A 23,811-nucleotide genomic window follows, 5' to 3' on the forward strand; every position below is an offset into this window, starting at 1 on the left:
AATGTACCAACTTCTTACGGTGGATAAGTCAAGTAAAGATGGATCATAATTGAAAAAGAAAAAAAAAATTCCATCTCATCGCGAAAAATTAACGCTACCAAACAACCGATGAGGACTAGCATTTACAGACACTATCGACACTATCAACACTTAGTAGCTTGTTACAACACTATCGAACAGAGCGAGATGATGACTAATTACAACACTATCGAGCAGAGCGAGATAGTGTTGTAACAAGCTACTAAGTGTTGCTCCACTCCCAACACTATCTCGCTCTGCTCGATAGTGTTGGGAGCGAAGCGATGACTAGTTACAACACTATCTCGCTCTGCTCGATAGTGTTGATAGGATATCGAATGCTTGTTTTCTCCTCTAGAAAAACACTTCACAATGATTATATTATCAATATTAAAAATTTTGTAAAAACTGTTCCTGATTAGTATACAAATGTAACTTCAACACCAAAAGTAAACAAACAACTTCTAAACTACCACCAAGTACATCAATAGCACAGCAGTAACGACAACACCCAACGCTCTCTCCTCTCTCCTCTCTCACTACTTCTACTTCTTCGATCCAAAATATGCGGCAATAATAACAACAACAATTATAATACATATAATGCAAATAACAGCACACCATATTTTCTTTTTCCTTGCAGATCTGGCACTGGACACAGCCTTATCAGTATGGCCAACACCTTGCTCGATATCGTGTTGTGCAGTACCAACTTGCTCTTCAATATGCTGAATTGGTTGATCTTGCTCAATAACCAATTCTTCCATATCATGGAACAATTGGGTTAATTCAGCCATTGTTTTTTCCATCTTCAATAATTCACGGTGTCTCACTTGAACTTCGTCTAATACAGAACGAGCCTCGCCTCTTCTATTGCTTTGCAACAAAGCTTGCTGGAAATATTGAGTTCCGCCATCTTCAACAACTGCATTGATCTCTTCCTGAGTAGCATCGGGCTTAATGATTTGGTACTGTCTAGCTGCTTGTTCTTTTGATTGTTCTTTGTTCTTAGCTTCAACTAACCTATAGTCCTGAATCAAATCAAGAAATCTCTTCCTACAAGTTTCTGCTTGATCAACTTTGGTCTGATCTTTTGAGTGGATAGCTTGTACTTGCACATTCTTGATACGAGTTTTCAAGTCCAACTGTAAGGACTGTGCTTCACCAACTAGACTATCAATCTGCTGAGAAGAATACTCAGTATCCTCGTCATTTAAATCTATATTGTATAAGAAAGATTTTTGTTTATTATCAATTACATTGATAATCTGGGAGTAGTTGTCCAACTGGGCATTAATATCCTGTATCTCATTCATAAACTGAACAAAATCATCTTCATTCGATGAAGAATACTGCTTCGTGTCATAGTTGTAGCTACTGTCACCACCAACATTATTCATCTCATACGAGTTTTGATTATTGAAATCCTGTACCTTATACGGATTACTCATGATGCTGCTACTTCTGTCTACTTTCTACCCTTTTTCTTTTTCTTCCTCTGCCCTTTTTCTACTACTTATATAGCCTCCTTACTCTCTGTCAAAGCCTACTAAGGTAAAGCTAAATAAAACAATACAACTCCTGTTATAAAGATCTCTCTATATATCCACAAAACATAAAAATTTCACTTTTTCGTTTAACCGTTGACAAGTAAAAAAAAAAAAAAAAAAGAGCGCTTAGGTTATGTACCGAATAACACGACCTTGGAAAATACTGCCAGCCCTGCCAAGTTATGTTAGAGATTAGAGGAGTCCTCGAATCGATGGGGCCAAGGCCAGTATGGCCGGTTTGACTTTGCCTTGGATGAGTGAAGAAAAGACTGAGAGAGAAACAGTGTAATCACAAAGTGGTTAGAGTCCACCACCTTATAGTTACTTTTGCTATTTACTTTTCCACTCACTGTAAAAACTCGGCTGATAAAAATAAAGTTGTAACAATAAATTCACTCTGCCGTCTCTACTATCGAGGAACAAGATAGTAGAGAGAGAACACTAGAGAGAGAGCACTAGAGAGAGAGCGCTAGAGAGAGCACTAGAGAGAGAGCACTAGAGAGAGGAGAACCACACTACAATTAGGGGTCCGAAGCTACTGAGGTCAAAGGCTACCTCTCATTGCTGAGCGCCTCTTTGTGTCTTCTCTATGCCCGCGACACTATCGAAATCTTTATACCGAATTCGGATAAATTAGGATTTTTGTAATGTCAACAGTCGCATTTTGTATTGTTTTCTTTTTTTAGCACAAGAGATGCGACACTGACTAGCTGCCCACTATCGAGCTATTGAGCGAAGCGAGATAACGGAGCACACTGACTAATTACTATAAACTAAGTAGTATAAACTAAGTAGTATTAACTAAGTAGTATTAACTAAGTACTATATAGATACTACTGGCTAGTTACTATTTGGTACCATTTGGTGTTACTTGATAGTATTATAACAAGCTAGTCAGTACTGCTCCACTATCTCGCTCTGCTCAATAGTGGAGCAGCACCGAACAGCTTTTCTACTCAATGTTGCTTCACTATCTCGCTTAGCAACACTTTGTAGCTTGTTATAACACTATCTCGCTTTGCTTGATAGTGGAGTAGCACTTTGTAGCTTGTTACAACATTATCTTACTCTGCTCGAAAGTGTCGAGCCTTCATCAACATCCAGAAAACTCTCAAAAAACAAACAAACAAGCAATACAGTAAACACATTCAAGACAAAAGCCAGAGAGAGTATCTTTTTAACTTGAGAGTATTACTAGAGAGTATTTTTCAACTTGAGAGTTGAGCTTTATTGTTGAGAGTTGAGCTTCATTGTTGATTTGCAATCATCTCTCGAATCCCTTTCAATCTGGTGTTTTTGGGTCCTTGTAGTATTAAAGTCTTGTCTTGTGTTTGTTTGTTCATTTTATTTCTCTTTGCTTACTAGATTGATTTCTTTTGAAAGGCCGCGCTTTAGTTTGAAATCTTTACCTCTTAAATCGGTGGATTATGAGGGGTACTGCGATTGGCGATGCTGCTATAGAGGGTGCTGCTATAGGGGGTGCTGCTATAGAGGGTGCTGCTATAGGGGGTGCTGCGATTGGCGATGCTGCTATAGGAGGTGCTCCAATTGGTGCCATGGGGTTGCTGCAAGGGTTCGAGTCTGGATTCATACCCTCTGAACATCAAGCAGCAGGACACGACGGATGTATGACACTGGACTCACTATTCATAAAGCCGACAACGAAGCAGGAAGTCGACTTTTATGCTCAAACGATAGCAGTTGATCTAGAGACACAGAAGCAAGCTGAAAAACAAGGTGAAGATGTATTGTTGGGTTCATTGTTATCCCATTGGATGCCTACTTGGTATGGAGTTTTGAATGAAGGGGCACTAACAAACCAGTTGTCAAACCAGTCAGCTGCACTCTCAAACTCATCTCCAAAGGTTACTTCACAACAAAAAGTCAAGGTTGAACAAAAGTTTATAGTTTTGCAAAATCTTTACCACAATTATAGACATCCAAGTATTCTAGACATTAAGCTTGGATCAAAACTTACTGATGACGCCGTTACTTCAAAGGAAAAAGTTGAACGATTGCAAAGAGTCTGCAACTCTACAACTAGTGGACTTTTATCGTTCCGAATATGTGGAATGAAGGTCTACAATGGTACTAGCCAAACTAAACCGGACAAAGAACTATTTGAAAACATGAATGAAAATACTATCAATTTGACAAGCAAAAAGGAAAATGTCAAACCAAGAAATGGTTCAATACTGCTGGAAAAACACACGTACCTCGAATTTAACAAGTACTTTGGACGCTCCCTTGGGAAAGAAAATATAGTCGATGCGATGCTATTATATTTCACAAATACATTGAATCCTTCTGAAGCACTTTTTTTAGTCTCCAGATTTCACCAAAGGCTACAGTTGCTCTATAATTGCTTATTGAGCTACAAAATACGTGTTTTTTCAGGAAGCTTATTGTTTACTTATGAGGGAGATAATCAAGTTTGGGAGCTGGTAGATACAGAATCATATGATAGGGTTAACCCTTTAATATATGAGTCAGAGAATGAGAGCGAAGAAGAAGAAGAAGAAGAAGAAGAAGAAGAAGAAGAAGAAGAAGAAGAAGAAGAAAAAAGAGAGAAAGATGGTGAAAAAGCATTCATCCACAAGTTAAAGAGATTGAGCGGATTACACTTTATAGATTTTGCTCACGCAAAACATGTTGAAGAAGAAGCCCCTGATGAAAATATTCTAAAGGGAATCGAAAACTTGATTGAGGTGTTCAACCAACTAATACTTAGATTAAAAGCATCTCAGGTATAGATTACCATATATATAGATATATATATGTAGATATTTATGTGTATTTGTAAATGCATACTCTTGAGTCTCAACTTTCTGTTTAGTAGTTTTTATTCTTATTTCTTCTACTTCAACAATTTAGTAATCTTACCAATAGCAATAGTTGTACCTTGATCCCTCAAAGTAAACCTACCCAATTGCGGATAATCATTATAAGTTTCGGCACAAACGGACTCATTCGTTTCCAAAACGGCAATAATCTTCATACCCTTTTTGGCAAATGCTGGTGGTTTTTTGGATTTCCTATTGGTACCTTTTTCCAATTTATGTTTCAACTCAACAAACTTAACTTCTTCAATTGCAGTATGTATATGCATAACACAAGTGAACCCATTTGATAAAATCGACTTCAATTCAACAATAGCGATTTGTGCTTCGAAACGTGTCACCGTTTTAACTGGATTCTTAGGTGAGGTCAAAACGTAACCAGCTTGTAAATCTTCTTCTTCAACACCCTTGATCTTCAAACGCACTTGTTCTCCACTGAATGCAGTATCACATTCTTGTTCGGTTTCATTGTATATAGTCAATATTTCAATTGGGACTTTATTAGGCATCAATATCAAGTTCCCGCCTTTTCTAATATGACCCGATTCGATTTTACCTTCAACAACAGTACCCATATCTTTCATTTTTCCAGATATTGGTAACATGAAAGGTCCATTGATTTTTCTGTTCATTGTATCCATATTGTCCAAAAATTCCAATAAAGATGGTCCTTTATACCATGGGCAATCTTCCAGAGAAACACGATCTTTCAAACCTGCACCAGTATACCCAGAAACAGGCATGCAAGTAACATCTTCCTTGTTGTATCCAATACCTTTCAAAAACATACCCAATTTGGAAGTACATTCATTATACCTTTCTTGTGACCAGTGGACTGTTGGATCGTCCATCTTATTAACAACAACAACGATCTTGTTGACACCTTGAGTCTTTGCCAAAAGAGCATGCTCTCTAGTTTGTCCTCCTTTCTCAAATCCTGTTTCATATTCACCCTTTCTTGCACTGATGACTAAGATACCAACATCGGCTTGTGATGCACCACCAATCATTTCAGAAACATACATCTTATGCCCTGGCGCATCTAAAATTGTATATCTTCTCTTCTCAGTTTCAAAATATGCTTTTCCAACTTCAATAGTTTTACCATCATTTCTTTCTTCTTTGTTGGTATCCATAACCCATGACAAATACCAACCTTGTCTACCTGCATCCTTAGCTTCTCTTTCGTACTTTTCAACTGTACGTTTATCAACAGATCCGGTCAAGTACAAGATATTACCACCCATAGTGGACTTACCTGCATCAACATGTCCCATAAAAATAATGGAAACGTGATCTTTACCTCCAAACATATCCTTTACAACTTCTTCATCAACTTCATCCAATTGTTCTTTAACTAAAGTGTCAGCGGTTGATGCGTTTGTTGTTGATTTCGGAGCAGGGACGTTATCCGTGTTGGAAGCGGCAGGTGCAGCAGATGCGGTAGATGAGCTCTCAACTGGTGCCGAAGCTCCATCTGTAGATGCTTCTTCTTTCTTCTCTTCTGCCTTTGCAGCTGTTGCAGTTGCAGTTGCTGGGGCAGCGACGTCATCCTTTTTCACCTCGGCTATTGGCGCAGGCGATGATTCCTTGGATGCAGGTGTAGATCCAGAAGCAAGAGCAGTGCCTTCTGTTTTCTTTGTAGCATTAGCCAACTTGATTCCCGAGGATGGGGCCAATTTTAATGTTTTTTTGACTGGTTTGTTCAAACTTGCTTGTTTTTCTTGTTTCTGTTTTTCGAAATCAGCTAAGGACATAGATGTCTGTTGCTGGGATTGAGGAGGAGGAGGAGGGGCACCACCAAAAGTGGCGGCTTGTGGATTGTATGCCAGGTACCCACCATATTGCTGTTGCGGATTGTAAGCGCTGTATTGTTGCAGACCCTGATATCCTCCTCTGCTGTTGTATTGTTGCTGCTGTTGTTGCCCACCTCTATTATTATATTGTTGGTAACCGCCTCTACTGTTGTAACTCTGTTGATATCCTCCTTGATTGTATGCACCATATTGCTGTTGGGGTTGGTAGCTTTGATATTGCTGATACCCACCAGATGGTACAAACGCTTGGGCTTGAGTTGGATTGTAGCTGTTTTGCAGTTGCAGTTGCAGTTGCAGTTGCAGGTACTGCACATCTCTTCCATCCCCAAGTGACGTGTTTTGAAAGTCTTGATTCAATTTGTCCTGATTGTACTGATCCGACATTGCAGATATTGACCAATCTTACGACTTCTCAGCTCTTGTTTCCCACCTAGCTATGAATTCCCAGCTATGGTTTGCCAATAAAAACTCAAGGTAAAGATAGGTCATCTTGTCTTTGCTCTTTGCTTCATCCAAAGCATTGAAAATTTTTTTTTTTTCCTCTGTATCTAATCACGTGATTCGCACAAGTAAAAGGCCCTTCCCCCCCCATGGGCATGGCATGGCATGGCATGGGCATCGAAGACTCGGACTGGTGATATCGAAGAGAAGAGCAGTTGAGCAGACATATTTTTGTATTGGAGAAAGAGGTTTGATGGTGATGGTGATCGGTGATAGCTGTCACTGACACTATTAGATATGGTGATTGGTGGTTCATCAAAGAGTTAAATATCAAAGAGCAGTTGAGTAGACATATTATTGTATTAAAAAAAGAGGCCTGATGGTGATGGGGTTCCGGAAGTTCTGTTATAGATCCTAGAGTTCTATGACAAACGTCTATTGGGAAAGAGTGATATACTCGTTTCGTAGTTTTAAAGCGGCTGAAAATTATTGGTGATGATGTTTACGAGATTACCCCTTTAGGACATTTTTCAGCAATTTATTTTCTCTAATCTCTCTCTATATATAGATATAGGTAGGTACCAAACAAATTTGACCAGGGTAGTTTGGTTTAGTAGGCTTTTACTGTTGTTACTAGGTATGGCGATCTTTGGAGACAAGACTGTAACTTCCATCACTATCAAAATTAACCAGCTCTCGAAGAATAGAGATGATATTGATGATAGTATGGAATTATATTTAGCGGATTTGCTTGAATTGATCAAAATTCAACCAAATTCAGGAGCTACGGAAGCTGCAAGAGCTATAAGGAAAAAAATCAAGTATGGCAATTCGGTGAGTGAACAGCTCCGCGCATTGAAGTTATTGGAGCTTTTGCTCTTGAATTCGGGAAGGAAAGTTGGTCCCACTATTGCGCGCGACGATAAGCTTCTTGAAGTGTTGAAGGGAATCCTCACTGGGCACGGAAAATTGGCCAACGGAGGTAATTATGACCGTAAAGTTCGCAATCGTGTACTTGGCTTGGCAATTGGCTGGAAAACCGAATTTGAAGGATTAGAAGGGTACAGTTCTGCGCAACAATTATACAGGTGCTTGCCAAAGCTGACAATAAGGAAACTTGAAAAGTCACGACGCAACAGAAACGATGTTTTTGAGCAAGACTATGACTACGATGACGATAATGACTATGACGATGATGATGATAATGATAACAACGATAATGGTGCAGACCCATATGCCGATGATTTTGAGATTTCTGAACGAGGCTCATCAAAACTGTCTCAATCATCTATTCCACCTTCCAATTCACGCTATATGAGATCTCCCAAAGCACCACCGCCTCCACGTCCAAGCACCAAATCTCCATATTCATTAAAAAAGAGAGACAAGAATGACAAGACGAAGACGACAAATGCTCAAAAAAAGAAAAAGAAGAAAAAGAGATCAAAAAACGGCATCATTTATGCAGATGAACAGTACGGCATACCCCAAATCAACTACAGACTGGAAGCACCAAAAATAGATTTATTGTTAAACGAATGCAATATTAGTTGTATTGAACTCAATAACAAACTCATTTATTCACCGGAAGTTGACGACGAGATTTTACAAATATTTGAAAAATGTAAGAAATTAAGACGCAGTGTATTGAAATACCTACAATTTGTTGGTGCTGGTGATCCCAGTGAGAAATCAAGCGAAATGGTTGAACAAGAAGAGAAATTTCTCGCTAGGTTAATATATGCTAATGAACAACTAGTTGATTCGTTTAAGAAGGTCGATGCCAAGTCTGGTCGTGTTTCTGCTTCACAGTATGATGAAGATGAGGAAGAAGAAGAAAGTGAGTCAGATGAAAGCTATTATACTAGCGATGACACTGAAGAGGAAGAGGAAGAGGAAGAGGAGGAGGAGGAGAGGAGAGAGAAGAAGAAAGAAAGAGAGGAAAATGATCTGATTGCTGCAAGGCTACAGTCTGTGACCATGGACGGAAATGAAAGGGTATCACATCCATCATTATCACGAGTGGCCAACAAACTACAAAGTGGGTTTAATGAAAGAAAACCAAGACCACGCCTTGAAAAGGCTGATACTACGGAGTCTTTAGAAGGCAATCCGTTTGGTGATACAAATGTTGTATAAAAAAAAAAGAGTTGAACTCATTATCGATAATGTATAATTATGAGTGGGTGAGTATTTACTAGTGATAACTTCAAAACCCAAGGGAAAAAGAAAGTTTCTCAATAGTGAGCACTTTATAGCTTGTTACAACACTATCTCGCTCTGCTCGATAGTGTTTCAGGAGACGCAGCGAAATTACTTTACATTTGTTACTCTTGAATCCAAAAAACTTCTATCTGAAATCTCCAACAAAAATAATCCCTTAATGAGATCCTGTAAATGTCCTAAATGCTTAACACCCTGGTTTATCAACTCAATCTCTGTTGATTTGGCAATGTTTATATAACATTTAATTTGGAAAGTATTTGAGTCATCAAGAAGTTTCAACTTGATTCCTCGATCATCATCTTCTGACTGAGAGTCATCACGAATGAACACTTTAAATAGTTCAATTATGATGTCACCATAAAAGAACCGTACTCCCTTTACCCAGTATTGATTTATCACCGAGTATCCTAAATCGTTCAAGAATATCAAAAAGGAGTCATTTCTACGCTTGGTGACAGTTTTTGGGGCCGTGCTGGGTTCAGTTTTTGGGGCCGTGCTGGGTTCAGTTTTTGGGGCCGTGCTGGGTTCAGTTTTTGGGGCCGTGCTGGGTTCAGTTTTTGGGGCCGTGCTGGGTTCAGTTTTTGGGGCCGTGCTGGGTTCAGTTTTTGGGACCATGCTAGGATCGGTTTTTGGGGCCGTGCTGGGTTCAATTTTTAGTTCAGTTTTGGGCTCATCTTCAGACTTGATTGCGGGTTGAGCATTGCCGCCGCCTTTCCCACCCTCCATGGAGTCAATCTGCATTGCATCTGTTTCTTCTTCTTGGCTCTTTTTGGAAAAGTTCTGCTCAGCTTCACCTTCAGCTTCAGCTTCACTCTGTTTCTTTTCTAGCTTTACTTTTATTTCATTCTCTACTTGGCTATCGACGGCAATGTGCGTGTGTATCAAGGTACTTTCATATATAGTCTGCTGCAGACAACTTTGATTCTTTCCTGCAATAGGTATATCACAAATTTGAAAAGTCCATACTTTTTCATTACCAAACTGTCCCTCACTTGCAAGCTTTTCTTTGCTATTGCCAACGTTGCTGTTAAGCCCGTGTCTGTGTAGACAGTGTAGACAGTGCTGATCCAGTATCTCGCTTCGCTCAATAGTGTCTTTGCTATTAAGCCCGTGTCTGTTTAGACAGTGTAGACAGTGCTGCTCCAGTATCTCGCTTTGCTCGATAGTGTCTTTGCTATTAAGCCCGTGTCTGTTTAGACAGTGCTGGTCCACTATCTCGCTTCGCTCGATAGTGTCTTTGCTATTGCCAACGTTGCAGTCATTGTCTCTACTAGTTTTCTCCTCCTCGATAAACAACTTTCTCGCTATAATATCCTGTGTTCCATTGATCTTGTTATTCAATACCGGCTTGGACAAGTCTAGTTCCAAAAACAGCAGCCAAGTCGTTGTGCATTTCATAAAATACTGCTCAATTTGGTTTATCTTACCGGGTTCAAATTTCGGTTTGAATACATGGTTTGGTTTAGCAATTAGCGTATATGTCGAGATTTGTTGTGGTTGAACTTGTCCCGTGATGGCTTGTAGAGTAGCTATTGTTTGTAAGTAACTTGAATGAGGTATCGAAGCCACCAACGATAGTTGATGAACCATCCTTCCACCAAGAGAAAAAAAAGAAAAAGAGATATGACAAGAAGGGGCTTGAGTTAAAGAGATTATAAGAGGATTGAAAAAAATCTGCTCGGAATATCAAAGGTATGTTTATTATATCAAAGGGGAGGAACCCATTTACAAATCTTTTTTTGCCAGTAATTCAGATGATGGAGTGAGCGATGAGGTATCTTCAGTAAAAGCAACTACTATATAACCAATTAGTACCAAGTTAGCTACCAAGGCACTTAAACCGCCGCTTATTATACTATTTGTAGTAAAAAATTGAGTTGTAAAGAATGTTAGGAGCGGGAACAGAATCATTAGCCCAGTGAATATCATTAGCTTTTGTATTACTGATCTATATCAAGTAAGGGATTACCCTCTCTCCAAATAAAAAAAACGAGAGAGAGAGAGACCAGGTAAGGTAATGGGTTAGTAACTATGTATACATCTTCTCAAAGGTACAATTGTATCAATTGTAACCAATTGTTACACATACTTTGGAACGTCCGCCATTATTGCACAATTTGAGTAGACTATATAGACCGACTTGTCCAAGTTGTTTAAGTTGTTCAAGTTGTTCAAGTTGATTGAGATGGCTCCTTTTCTTGTCGTGGAAATAAAAATGTAGCGGGTACTGTATACAAGATTTGCATCGAAAATATCAATCACCAATTTCAATTTTCATTTCAACTTGAAAAGGTTTATTGTTAGTCGGGTATTCATTGGGTAAAGGAGGTTATTAGAGGATGCTTTTAGTTGAGGTTTGTATACTGTTTGTGCTGGTTATTTCCCTTGTTGTTGCTTTTTCCAATACAGGGGCTGTCCTAGTTAAAAGCCGGGGTTTCCTTAGAAACGGATATTTTCCAAAATATATCGAAAAGGCAAATTATGTACATCTGCAGCTCGTAAACAGTTTTCAACCTCTAGGCGAAAAGAAGGCAAGGCTATATAGAGTACCCAAAAAGCAGTGGGAATTGTGGCAACTGCGCGAATCACCAGTATTGAACAAATATAATGACACTATAGTGGTTTTCCCTAATGTCTTGTATAGCAACATGCAAGAGCTTGAACAGTTTGGTGACACATTTAGCTTTGAGCACGAGCCTGAAATCTTGTCTGCCGATCAGATTGATATACTTGTCAACAATGCCGACACTGCTGCTGATGACTTTGTCATCCAAGTTGTTCCTACATTTGAAACCTATTCCATTATGGAAAAGATTGAGTCGAAATTGGGCAATTTGTACAATAACTATGACACCGTGATTGTTTCTAAAAGAGACAAGGAGGCAGAGAATAAAGAGGCAGAGAATACGCAATCAGTCAGTGTGCTCCACCATCTCGCTTCGGATAGTGTCGCTTCGGATAATGTCGAGGCAAAGAATGAAGCGCAACTTCAACAAGAAATAGAAAATGATTTTGCTTTGGCTGAGAAATTGGCCTTGGAAGAAGATAAACTGAATAGCCAACCAATCACAATTTTAGAGGATTTCAATAAAATCAATTCAACTACAACTCAGCCAAATAATCTCTTCACAAACTATCAGTTTTTTACACCTGGTATTTGGTCGGGATTGATAATTTCCGGTTTCTTGTTACTAATCTTGTATGCTGCTATTGATTGGTTATCTTCTTTAGAGCTTACCTACGCCTCGTTTGAGAAACAAGTTGACTTTGACAAAAAGAATGAATAAGGAGAAAGAAAAAGAAAACGGAGCATTAGCTTTGTAATGATATTGTAGAACGTTTATACCTCTTTTTTTTTTTTTATTCAAGTTTTAGTAAATATAAGGAATTATCTTATAGGGCACCAATTGCTTATACTTTTCCCAATCTTTACCATATTTGGATTGACACTTTAAATCGTCTCTAATTTGACGATGGATTAATAAACTTGCAAAATAAACCACGTAAAAATAAGTCAATGGGGTCTGGAAACCGGTAGGTAAACACCAGGACCAGCCAATTAACCAATCACCCAAGTAATTAATATGTTGAGAGATTCCCCACCAACCATCAACCAAAAGATTGGAACCTGTTTGAGTCTTGATCGACTTTAAGTGATTTAATTTCCCATTCTTGAAATCCGACTTTTGTTGATTTGCCGAACGGAAAATGTAGAAGCCAACAAATTGTAGTAATAGGATTGCCGTAAAATAAAACCAGCCAAGAGTGATCTCGTTACCTGGAATAGCCAAATATCTTGACTGTAAACTATAGCTCCAGGGCACCCAAGCCAAATCTCCAAAAGCCAACATGAACCCAAACCCGTCAGTGGTTGTATCAATCATGCTCAAACAACCAGCCTCATTCAATACACCGTCAAATAAATAAAGCGCTTGAAGAAGGTTAACCAAAATCATAGAGTCAGTAACATACCCTTTCAAATGATATTGTTGATGTACACAGCTCAAGTTGATTAAGAACCACAACAACATTCCCGGTCTCAACTCACAAAATAATTTAATATCCCAAGTTCCAATACGAGGATTCAATTCACGACCAATAAACCAGTCATAAAATACGTTACCGGTATTTCCATTAACACTGAGAATTTTCTCTTTAGTTCCCAATCCATTGGGGTTAGCAAGCGGTACAAACGAGTATACATAAACAAATATTGCCAAAACAAATGAAAATATAATACATGTGATTGTGAGCTGTAGTTGATGATCGTAAATGAATTGCAATTCAGGTAATTGGAAATCTTTTACTTGGAAAGCGCGTGCAAGTAAAAGGACAACCAAAGCTATACTCATTGAGATTCCATTTATTGTATATTTCAACTTTGTTCCGTCTCTCAACTCCGTACCTTCAAGTTGTTTACCGGGTAAGATCTGGCCCAAGATAGCCAAGCCAAAAAACCAAATAAGGTATACTTTCCAGACAGTTTGGTCAAATGCGAGATCGTACCATTGCTCGAAATTTGAAGGTAGCTGGTTCAATATGGCATGAATATCAATACTAAGACCCTTGGTTGAGTAGGAAGGATTGCATACCAATTGAAAGATTTCAAGAATTAATGGTAAAAAGATGGTTATTGCTGAAGAACCAACTATACCGTTGAATTCTTTATGTTTGGTACGAGGATTCAATTTAGACATTACTAAAGAATCTTTGACAGAATATATACAGACTCACTCACTCTTTCACACTCTCTCAACCTCTCTACGCTAGCAAATATGAATGGTATATACTAATGGTACCTCTATATATACTAAATTTTTCACTGTTATACGATTGAAAAAAAAGAAACTTAAACGAAAAGCAACTTTTATCCGATGTGCTTAAAGAAAATGGCCTTGTGTATTTTTCGCACCCATTTACCAAATAGAGAAGAATTGAGAGGGCAAAATGACCTTGAAACAGCAACTATAGTGACATCAACACTATCGAGCGGAGTGAGATAGTGGGGCAGCAAACACACGGGTTTGATTGCGATACTAGCTGTCACCGTGACTATCTCGCTCTCCTCGATAGTGGAGCACCACTGACTAGAGGGGAGGGAAATGAAAAAGAAAAAAACAGTTTATACGATAGTTGCTCTATAAAGCTTCATTTCTAGTTGTGTCAATTTTCATAAACTCTCTTAATGCCATTGTAGCATAAGAGCTGACACCTAATTGCATTTTCAACACCACAGCCAATTTCTCAGGAGTAGCAGTAGCCGTAGTAGCCGTAGCAGCATCACCAGCAGCATCACCAGCATCACCATCAGCAGTAGCATCTTTTAATTGTGGTATGAGTCTACCAATTTCCTCCACCGACTTGCCCTCTTTTAATTCCTCTTTCTTCATTTCGTAAATCTCCTCGTCTGTACGTACCAACAATGCAGAATCATCACTATAACTAATCAAGTCATAGGATAAATCTATTGGCTTGGTTACTATTTTCCTATATGTCCCAGTTAACGAAAACTCCTTGTTTTTCCTTGTCAAGTTGAACGGATCTATATTATCCCTTGACATCGTGTCTATATATACCTGTACCAATTTTTCATTTGTTGGATACTGAACCATGTATCCTGGTGTAGGTAAAACAACGTCGAAAATAGTGTATCGGTTACTTTCAATATCCTCTTTAGTTATTGCTCTTACCGGCACCTCTCTCGATTCGGCAACATCCTCTTCAAAATCGTCTTCATCTTTTACAGGATCGCAACTTTTGTTCAAACTAGTAGTCTCCTCCTCTAATACCAAGTCACCTTCTTGTACTTGTAGTCCAAACATTTCTATCCTTTTTGACGTTACCAAGTTCCAAACGTACGATTGATAAGCATGTACGTACATCATTCGTAAGTTTTTCGGAATAGCTAAAATACTCTGAAAATAAGAATGGCGATTAAATGAACCATCTTGGTTTTGCTTTTCGTTAGCCAAAGTTTTCAATATACTATACTCAGCAACGTAATGTCTAGGGAGAACCTTCATGGCTTTTCTTGCATCTTTAGTGTCTGCCCATACTTTTCTTGCATCGAGAGTTCCAGGAGCAGTTATTTCTTGCTCAGATAATAGCAAATCAACACATTTTTGCCAGTCTTCTTGTAGCAAGGCTGCACCAAGTTCGTGAGTTTGTACAGAAAAGGACCCAAACCGTTGCATACCGAAATAATTTATAAACCCCTTTTGTTTTAAGCTTGTAAATGATTGCTCGATAATGTCCTTGATATTGACATCATCATTAGCCGAAATCAAAGTCGAAATCGATGAAACAGGTTTCACATCTCTCAAAGTAATAAGAAATTCATTTCCCAACAAGTCGCCCAATTTCAAAGGCTCATCCTCATAAGTAAACGAGCCTAGTTTGAAGTTTGAGTTTGGCATCTTGTTCAATGCATTTACTCTTAGTACTTTGCCACGATGTATACTAAATCTTTGACAAGTGACGCCACGACGATCTTTTGTACCTGCAAATGTAATGGATTTGTTTGGTACACGTATCATCTTGGCAATAGTATTTGCTACATCCATTGTGTCGCGATTCTTTTTAAAAACAGTGAAATGTAGATATGGCTTGAATGGACCCAAGCCATAATTAACAACACCATTTTCGTCAATATGATGCATACTCTCCTGGCCATTACTGTTTCTTGCGTCTCCTCGGCTGAACCCTCCTTTCCTTTTTGCAATTGCTATTCTAAATGTATTTTCACTCGAGGTAACTGTCTCCAATTTACCTTGAAACGCTTTACGAAATAATTGGTGCAACTTTGTTCTTTGTTCTTTATCGTGGAATTGCGTTTTTGTCTCGGTATTGTTCCCTGTGGAAAACAAGTCTTCAATATTCTGTAGCTCTTCATTAGTGATATAGGAAAGAAGCTCGGTCTTATCTTCTTCAGACAAGGTATACTTTGGTTCATTTTCCTTCAAAGCTTCTCTCTCTTCCATAATCTTTGCTATTTCCTCTTGTGACTTCCCCTTGAGTTCCTCGCGTTCTTTAGCTCTTTTTTCTAACCTTTTTTCCCGGTTGGATTTCCCAGTTTCTAAACCCTCATCTACCAAATGTACCACCGTTCCATTTGGTTGGATCTCATTAACTTGGAAGTCTGAATATAATGTCTTTATAGCTGCTTGAAAGCCAATTGTTTGGCTGTTGACAAATCTGGTAATACCAACATCTGCTTCAGTAATAGCCGATGCTACTCCACTAGTACTGATTTTCTTTTGTTTCTTGACTGATGAAACAATTTCTTCTGACGAAACAATTCTCTTGAGCTGTTCTGACATAATGTTGTAAATCCTAAAATACGGAAACCGTCTAAGCATACATCCACCACTTTCAAAAACCTACTCTACTCTACTCTGTTGTTTTCACCGGGGTAAAGTACCTGAAACGTTTTTCAACTTTTCTTCTATTCCTTTATTCGCTATATATACATATATATTTTTTTTTTTCACTTCAAGATGAGCTTTGAAATGGTTGCAATTTTGTCCTGCATATGAATCACATTAGGCTGCAAAAAAAAAAGAGCAAGAAAAAACTATAACGATTTTACATTTCAAAAAAGAACAAGTTTTCCTTGATCTTAAAAATTTCAAAATAATCGATACCAAACAGCATATACCCAAGTCTAGGTACCATCATCAGGCTAATCAAAGTTTGGCTATAAGTATTGCTATGCAATCTTGAGGAAAATCATTCTAGTCTTTTTTTTCTTTCCCATTAACAAGTTCATTCAAGTAATTTTGTTTCTTCTTTATTTTTCCCCCTTTTCGATTGCTTATTGATAAGACAATGCTAAAACATTTGATCCATGCCGAGTCCTTTTTGGTTGATAGCGCCAATGGTTTGATCGAAGGAGATACACCTTCGAACTCAAACTCAACTCTTGATAATTCATTCAAAAGAACGTCACCGAAACAATTACCAGCAGCAGCTAAAAGAGTTCCTAGTTTTACATTCACTCGTGCTGCTTCGCAAGATTATCACCGCTTTCAAGCAATGCACAATGCGCGAGGCTCAGATACTGTGGGTGGTGGTACGGGCTCAAACTCTTTGTCCAGTCGTCGGTCCAATTTCTTGAAAGTTTGTTCTTGGCCCTTTGGCAAAATAGATAATTTGAGTGAAAAGGAAGAGATACACAATATAAGTAAAGAGTTGGCCAGTAATAATACATCTACCACCCACTTTGTTGATGCAGTTGAGATGACTCCAAAAAATGTTACGATAGCAGCATTTGACCAGCGGAATTTACATTGTCATAAATTAATACAACAACAACAACAACAACAACAACAGCAGCAGCAGCAACAACAACAACAACTACTGTACCACCATCATCATCAACAGCAACAGCAGCAGCAGCAGCAATGTCCATTGACAGGAAATCCAAGCTTGGAAAATATAGGTGGTGGTCACCATAATAACCAACAGAATAAACTCAATTATAATGAAAAATTTGGCCGAGTTTTTGGGCGAAGAAAACATCACCAGCAACAACAGGTGAGTGATACTTATAGAAGATGCATTGTTTTATCAAATATAGACAAGTCAATGAGTATAACGGCTATATTACAGCAAGTTTGTGGTGGCCCCTTGGAAAAAATAGTTAAATTACCCAATAATCGACTTGAACTATATTTCATTTTCCCTCAGCAAGCCAAACAGTTTTACAATTTTGGTCGAAGCACTGGATTGTTTAAAGTTAACGGAGTGAGATTGAATGTTAATTGGTCGGAGCAAGAATTTGATATAAAGGACAATAATCGAGGAGAAGAAGGAGGAGGAGGAGGAGGAAGTGGTGGTGGTGGAGGGGGAGAGGTAGGAGAAGAAAACGGAGCAGTAGGAGGAGATGCTGGAGATGGTGGCAATGACGGAAATTCAAGAGAAGATGTGGAGAATTTTACTCATGGCAATTTCCCGCCTTCATATTCAACAAAACAAGCACCTACGGCGTACTACACATTACCGAAATCACTTTACAACGAGATTTTATCAAATGGATGTAGAAGATGTTTAATTGTTTCAAGAATAGTTATGGGTAAAAAGATAAGAACTGGTGATAAGATGTTTTACCCTGAGCCTGAGATACACTATTCGCAAGATTTGCAAATTCTGCAAATTCGCCAGGATTTTGAACCATTTGGTCCTATAGTCGATATTGGGAGTGTTATTTCAAGAAAATTGAGTTTCAGTGTATTCTTTTACGATATAAGAAGCGCTATTAGAGCTAAATGCGAGTTTGAAACTATAGGAAGTCCATTGAGCTTAAAATATAAGGATTGGAGTATCTGGTATGGTAAGGATATAACTGATCGGGCATGCTTCATTTTGTAGATGGTATATTCAGCTTGGTAATAAAATTATAAAAAACTATCGACATTATCGACACTATCGACACTATCGAGCGGAGCGAGATAGTGGAGCAACACTTAGTAGCTTGTTACAACACTATCGACACTTTTGAGCGAAGCGAGATAGTGGAGCAATCCTTACTAGCTTATTATAACACTATCTCAACACTATCGAGCGCAGCGAGATAGTGTAGCAGTACTGACTTCACCGACACTATTGACTATATCTACTCTTCCTGGACTACCTCGCTCTGCTCGATAGTGGAGCAGTACTAACTCCACCAACACTATCAACACTATCTCGCTCCGCTCGATAGTGTCGATGCTAGGTATCACCTTATCGTCTAAGAAATGAGATTAAATTTCTTTCTTTTTTTTTCTTTTTTTTTTTCGCAGCCTCTTTCTGTATGTAATTTGTTACACTTCCTAATCGGTCAACATTGTAAACACTCAGTCACAATATTAATTTTCAAATAATTTTTATTTTACCAATATGCCATGGCAAATTGTATTTGGATATTACCATAACTTTATTGGAAATTCGTAGTAAGCCCCCTAACTACCAAATAGAAGAAACCTCTACTTTTCTAGAGACCTTTTTTTTTTTTTTTTCTTTTTCGATACCCTCTTCCCCCACCACTTATTGAAGTATATTAAGAAGCTAGCTTTTATGTCACATACTCCCTTAAGAACAAGGTCTTCGTTAGGCCACAGTTCTATGTCAATGTCGACTGTTTCAACACCAGTAAGGGCAAACACTACGGGAACAGCTACTTTTGGAACAAGCTTTAGACCGCCTTCTAGACCAACTGTTACTAATAGAACATCTTCTCCCGTACAGCAGCACTATAGGAACCACAATCTCAAACAAGTACTGACTGAAATAAGATCAAGATCAAGACCTGGCTCTTCAATGGGAATGAGTCGACCAACCACGCCTCTAAATAGTGGTATTGGCGGTTATTTTGCTAAGCAACAGCAGCAGGAACCATATACAGGTTCAATAGCAGTCTCGATCAGACCTAATCCAAGAACATTTACTGACAATTCCTCTTCTCAAAATTGGATAATCAACCAACACAACAATACAATTGCAAATATTGTAGATGGAACATTGTTCACTTTTGACCATGTGTTCCCACCGCTGGACTTGTCGATAAACAACAACTATCAGGTGTATCTAAAGACTTGTAAACCCATTGTTGAGAAATTTTTAGAGGATGGGTATAATGGTACTGTTTTTGCTTATGGCATGACTGGATCAGGCAAGACATACAGCATGAAAGGGGATGAACTGGATAGCAGTGCAGTCAATACAGGATTTGTTGAATTGGCGATTAACGATTTATTTGAAAAAGTTGAGCAACAAAGTGATAAGGTTGGATATGAAATGCACGTATCGTATCTCGAGATATATAACGAAAAAATCATTGATCTATTAGATGTTGGAAATACAGCGGTTTCGGATTTGAAAATTCGTGATGATCACGAACATGGGGTCAAGGTTATTGGCCTAACTACTCCAATGATAACATCTAAAGATCAGTTGTTATCGCTTATAAAACGAGGTGACACCAATAGAAAAACCAGTGCCACAGACTTCAATGCCAGATCATCACGTTCTCATTCAATTTTACAAATCAAATTGAAAAAGATTATTCTTGATACAAATTTGGAGATTTGGTCAACATTATCGCTTTGCGATTTAGCTGGTTCAGAAAGAGCCTCTAGTAGTTTAGAAAGAAGAAAAGAAGGTTCGTACATCAATAAATCATTGCTTGCTTTGAGTAATGTTATCAATAAATTATCTTCAGCATCGAGTTTAGGAGGGTGTGGTATCGTTGATACTCATATTAGTTATAGAGACTCAAAATTAACGAGGTTGTTACAGCCGGCATTAAGTGGGAAGAGTCTTGTACTGATATTGTGCACAATTCATATGGGGGGTACAACCAGCACTGCAGAAACCTACAAGACGTTGAGGTTTGCAGCTAGGGCAAAGGACATTGTTATGAATGTCGAGAAGAATATTTGCAGGGCAAGTGACATGGGGAATGATGTGGAAATGCAGAAAAAGATAATTGAGTTGTATAATACAATTGAACAGCAAAAACAGGAGTTGATGATACTAAAGTCAGGTAGTATTACTCCCCCATTACCTACGGATCTGTCCCAATTACCAACGTCGTCATTAATTGAGCTGGAATTGAAAGCCACCAATAAAATACTCAACGACAAAGTCGACCATTTAACAAGACTAGCTGATTTACAGAAAACGGAAACCATAATTATCAAAGATACTGCAATTAATGATATCATTGGCTGCGGAACAGAAAACCAGCAGACATTGATGACTAATATTGAAGAATTTTACAGAAGAACTATTCATGAACTGGAGGAGTACAAGCAATATATTGCTCACCTCGAAAATCAGCTCAAAACGCATTATATGACGAATTTCATACAACAAGAACAAGAACAACAACAACAACAACAACAGCAGCAGCAGCATCAGCAGCAGCAAAGGTTAGATTCGAGTAGTAGTCAAAACAGTGATCTTTTTGAGGTTTTAAAAGAACAAGAAGATGAAATAATGCAGTTGAAAGAAATGATTAAGGACAAAGATCACATTATACGCAGTTTCACCAAAACATCAAGATTGAGAAAGTTGGTTGACTCTTCCAGCACGGTAGTGAATTCAATGAAAAATAGTTATTCCTCAATGGATTGGGAATATACTACTTCTACCAAGAAAAACGTTATGGAAAGTCGACGGAGTGAGAGTAGTAATAGTAGTAGATCTCCCGATAAGGAGAATGAACACGAGCTTATGATGTTTGACTTTAAGCTAAGTCCAAAGAAACAAAAAAGCAGTTTCGACGTATATCAAACAACTCTGTGAAATAGATAACGTGTACATGATGTTTGTGCCTCCCGAAACCTCTCAACCGGTTATATTCTAGATTGGGTAAAACCTATGGAAACCGATATCCGGGGTCTCTCTATCGGACACTATCGAGCAAAGCGAGATAGTGGAGCAGATACTCACTTTTTCACCTTCTCTTTACGCACCTTCTTATTCTCTCTCTACCTACCCTCATTACTCAAAGTAGATTCAGGGTAGACTCAGGGTAGGGGGGGGGGGGGGGGGGGGGGGGGGTCCCTCCTCCTAAGCTACTATATATCTACTTTGTTCACGTGACTCCTAAGGGAGACCCGGCTATACTAGTGGGGACGAAAGGAACAAAAAGGGGGGAAGGAGGGGCAGCTACTAAGTATTGCTCCACTATTTCGATCTGTTCAATAGTGCTGAGACTCCTTCCGAATACGGAATTAATAGCCACCTATATGACGGCTACACTTACTGTTTATAGTATCTGACCCCCCTTCAGTGTGATAAACACGTGACACTGTTCTTAATTAGATGCGTCGTTTCATCTGTACCTTGTGTTAAAATATGTCAAAAAAAAAAAAAAAAAAATTAGGCAGCTAACGTCTTTCATTTTCTAAGGTATGGCACGTGACTATATGATAGGACAGAAGGGAAGGGTTAATTTATATACCTCAGTGGATATAACCACGAGTGATTTCTTTCCGTGTTTAATATCCACTTGAGCTCGGGCTATATGTTCAAAAGACATAAATTGACCTCGTCGCTTGGTTTGCTGAGGAAAAATGAAGATTTGAGTGCCTCAAGCGGGAGGTCAGGCTCATCGCCAGCAGGCGATAACTCTATTTCGTCACCACCTCCATCGTCATCTTTATTTTCTTCTTCTTCCCCATCGAACTCAGAGTCTCTTGGGAGAAGAGCTGGACATGAGTCAAACGTACTTGAGGATAATTGCCGTCAAATTGGTAGTGGCACTTTACAGGGACAGCTAGGAAGTCTGATTGATATTGCTGCTGCTGCTACTGCTGAAGATCAATATTCCACGGTTTTATCGGAAACAGATACCTTGATTCCTAAATATAGCGATAGCTATGAGCTCCAGCCCAGATTTGTTGATAATTTTGCATTTTACTTACCGTTCATTATACGTCAGTGGCTTCTTACTGAAGTGGCTAGAAGAGAAGAACAAAGTAGGTCTAGAAGAGAAGAACAAAGTAGGTCTAGAAGAGGTGCTTCTGTCTCAAGAGAAGTTGCTGTTGCACAATTTTTCCCCTTCCACGATTCATATAATATCGATAACGTTGACGATGGAGATGTAGCTACCATATTTAACGAGGAGTATATTCCTTTGGAGCAGCAAGCTATCGAACACGATAAAATAATGGATAAGAAATTAACTGCTTTTAATTATAAGAGACTGTTGGTGATTGTGAATGGTATGTCGTTGAAGTCGAATACTTTTATATTTCCAACATCGGAATCATTTGAGTTGTTCAAGAAACTCAGGGGGAAAGTTATATCTTCAGTTGACTCTAGCATCAAAAAGCTGGCATTGCCATTGTTTAAAATGAGTGTTCCTTACTTTTCTACTTTTCGAAAGGATTCACCATTTATAACGTTTAGGAAATACCGCGAGATTCCACCATCTTTACAAGGAGACAGGCTGCAAACAAACGCAAACATCAATATTGCCACAGCTAATCATCAACCAACTGAGGAATTTGAATTATATGATTATTGTCATATTCATTCAAAGTACTTTCGACATTTCCGTAGATTCATTTATGAATTTATGCCTAATACCCCTCATTGCTTCAAGGTTGTTTCATTCCAATCTTATTCACTACCACTTACGGATTTTCTTTACAAAAACACTAGATTCAGATTGATAGGCACTTCAATGGCGAATGGACTTATTTGCCACTATAGTCCACAAATGAAATTATTCATCCTTGACAACGATCAAGTTTCATTATGTGACGACCTATACAATAAACCAATTACATCGGCATCAACATTATTACATTTGAAAAAAGATGCAAAAAAGGAAAAGCTTGTTGAATTTGATTGCAATGATGCATCGTGCTTCATTAACCCCGTGCCTCTGAAAACGAATGATTTTGCATACACAAGATCTGGACCCAATTATCCTCCAGAGTCAAGTAAGCAAGGACCCATACCATTTGACTTACCCCCATTTGGAATCTATAAGGACTCTTCAATGTATTTATCAAATGATATGTTCAATCTACCTAAAAAATATACTGAGATTGGTAAAATTGATTTGTACCAGGATATTCAAGGCCAAAATTCACAAGTTGATCCAATATTATCAAACAACTCCAATAATGCGCTGGACGCATTATCGATACTGGATGTTAACAGTACGTTTTCTGTAGATACAGATACAATGGTATTGACTGTGATTTTGACTACAATGAGAGAGGTTAACATTAGAAATAGTGGGAAATCAAATGCAACCCCTGGATTTGGAAGTCACGGAACGAGTATAAGTAGGATGGGTGGGTTGGGCATGTGGGGTAATGGAATTGCCGGAATTACTATTTGAATATGATAGGGAGAGAAAAGAATTGTAGAGGTTTGCTTAGATATGATCCAACAATATTTGAATGTTCCTTTTTC

At 38.5% G+C, this 23,811-nt stretch overlaps 10 protein-coding genes across 10 annotated transcripts; 5 read left to right on the forward strand and 5 right to left on the reverse strand. All coding sequences in view use genetic code 12, as the record gives it.

Moving 5' to 3' along the window:
- Nucleotides 1-563: 563 nt before the first annotated feature.
- SSO2 (syntaxin) lies at nucleotides 564-1,469 on the reverse strand (the record flags this gene model as incomplete). The annotated part of the gene is made up of 1 exon (XM_049325080.1): nucleotides 564-1,469. The coding sequence occupies one exon, from the start codon at nucleotides 1,467-1,469 to the stop codon at nucleotides 564-566; it is 906 nt and encodes a 301-aa protein (XP_049179181.1).
- A 1,526-nt stretch (nucleotides 1,470-2,995) lies between these two features.
- Nucleotides 2,996-4,321, forward strand: IPK2 (inositol polyphosphate multikinase; the record flags this gene model as incomplete). Its single annotated transcript, XM_049325081.1, has 1 exon — nucleotides 2,996-4,321. One exon carries the CDS (start codon nucleotides 2,996-2,998, stop codon nucleotides 4,319-4,321), a length of 1,326 nt encoding a protein of 441 aa, XP_049179182.1.
- Nucleotides 4,322-4,425: 104 nt separating this feature from the next.
- On the reverse strand, nucleotides 4,426-6,609 carry SUP35 (translation termination factor GTPase eRF3; the record flags this gene model as incomplete). The annotated part of the gene is made up of 1 exon (XM_049325082.1): nucleotides 4,426-6,609. The coding sequence occupies one exon, from the start codon at nucleotides 6,607-6,609 to the stop codon at nucleotides 4,426-4,428; it is 2,184 nt and encodes a 727-aa protein (XP_049179183.1).
- A 696-nt stretch (nucleotides 6,610-7,305) lies between these two features.
- On the forward strand, nucleotides 7,306-8,805 carry KGF56_003721 (uncharacterized protein; the record flags this gene model as incomplete). Its single annotated transcript, XM_049325083.1, has 1 exon — nucleotides 7,306-8,805. One exon carries the CDS (start codon nucleotides 7,306-7,308, stop codon nucleotides 8,803-8,805), a length of 1,500 nt encoding a protein of 499 aa, XP_049179184.1.
- Nucleotides 8,806-8,979: 174 nt separating this feature from the next.
- MED18 (Med18p) lies at nucleotides 8,980-10,482 on the reverse strand (the record flags this gene model as incomplete). Its single annotated transcript, XM_049325084.1, has 1 exon — nucleotides 8,980-10,482. The coding sequence occupies one exon, from the start codon at nucleotides 10,480-10,482 to the stop codon at nucleotides 8,980-8,982; it is 1,503 nt and encodes a 500-aa protein (XP_049179185.1).
- A 1,058-nt stretch (nucleotides 10,483-11,540) lies between these two features.
- ABG1 (Abg1p) lies at nucleotides 11,541-12,179 on the forward strand (the record flags this gene model as incomplete). Its single annotated transcript, XM_049325085.1, has 1 exon — nucleotides 11,541-12,179. The coding sequence occupies one exon, from the start codon at nucleotides 11,541-11,543 to the stop codon at nucleotides 12,177-12,179; it is 639 nt and encodes a 212-aa protein (XP_049179186.1).
- An 84-nt stretch (nucleotides 12,180-12,263) lies between these two features.
- ERG24 (delta(14)-sterol reductase) lies at nucleotides 12,264-13,589 on the reverse strand (the record flags this gene model as incomplete). The annotated part of the gene is made up of 1 exon (XM_049325087.1): nucleotides 12,264-13,589. The coding sequence occupies one exon, from the start codon at nucleotides 13,587-13,589 to the stop codon at nucleotides 12,264-12,266; it is 1,326 nt and encodes a 441-aa protein (XP_049179187.1).
- Nucleotides 13,590-14,030: 441 nt separating this feature from the next.
- Nucleotides 14,031-16,211, reverse strand: PUS7 (pseudouridine synthase; the record flags this gene model as incomplete). Its single annotated transcript, XM_049325088.1, has 1 exon — nucleotides 14,031-16,211. One exon carries the CDS (start codon nucleotides 16,209-16,211, stop codon nucleotides 14,031-14,033), a length of 2,181 nt encoding a protein of 726 aa, XP_049179188.1.
- A 508-nt stretch (nucleotides 16,212-16,719) lies between these two features.
- Nucleotides 16,720-21,180, forward strand: KGF56_003726 (KIP2; the record flags this gene model as incomplete). The annotated part of the gene is made up of 2 exons (XM_049325089.1): nucleotides 16,720-18,218; nucleotides 18,993-21,180. 2 exons carry the CDS (start codon nucleotides 16,720-16,722, stop codon nucleotides 21,178-21,180), a joined length of 3,687 nt encoding a protein of 1,228 aa, XP_049179189.1.
- A 724-nt stretch (nucleotides 21,181-21,904) lies between these two features.
- On the forward strand, nucleotides 21,905-23,737 carry KGF56_003727 (uncharacterized protein; the record flags this gene model as incomplete). Its single annotated transcript, XM_049325090.1, has 1 exon — nucleotides 21,905-23,737. The coding sequence occupies one exon, from the start codon at nucleotides 21,905-21,907 to the stop codon at nucleotides 23,735-23,737; it is 1,833 nt and encodes a 610-aa protein (XP_049179190.1).
- Nucleotides 23,738-23,811: the final 74 nt, after the last annotated feature.

The sequence above is a fragment of the Candida oxycetoniae genome, assembly GCF_023343755.2.
Source record: "Candida oxycetoniae strain CBS 10844 chromosome Unknown scaffold39, whole genome shotgun sequence".
In the NCBI taxonomy this organism is placed as follows: domain Eukaryota; kingdom Fungi; phylum Ascomycota; class Pichiomycetes; order Serinales; family Debaryomycetaceae; genus Lodderomyces; species Lodderomyces oxycetoniae.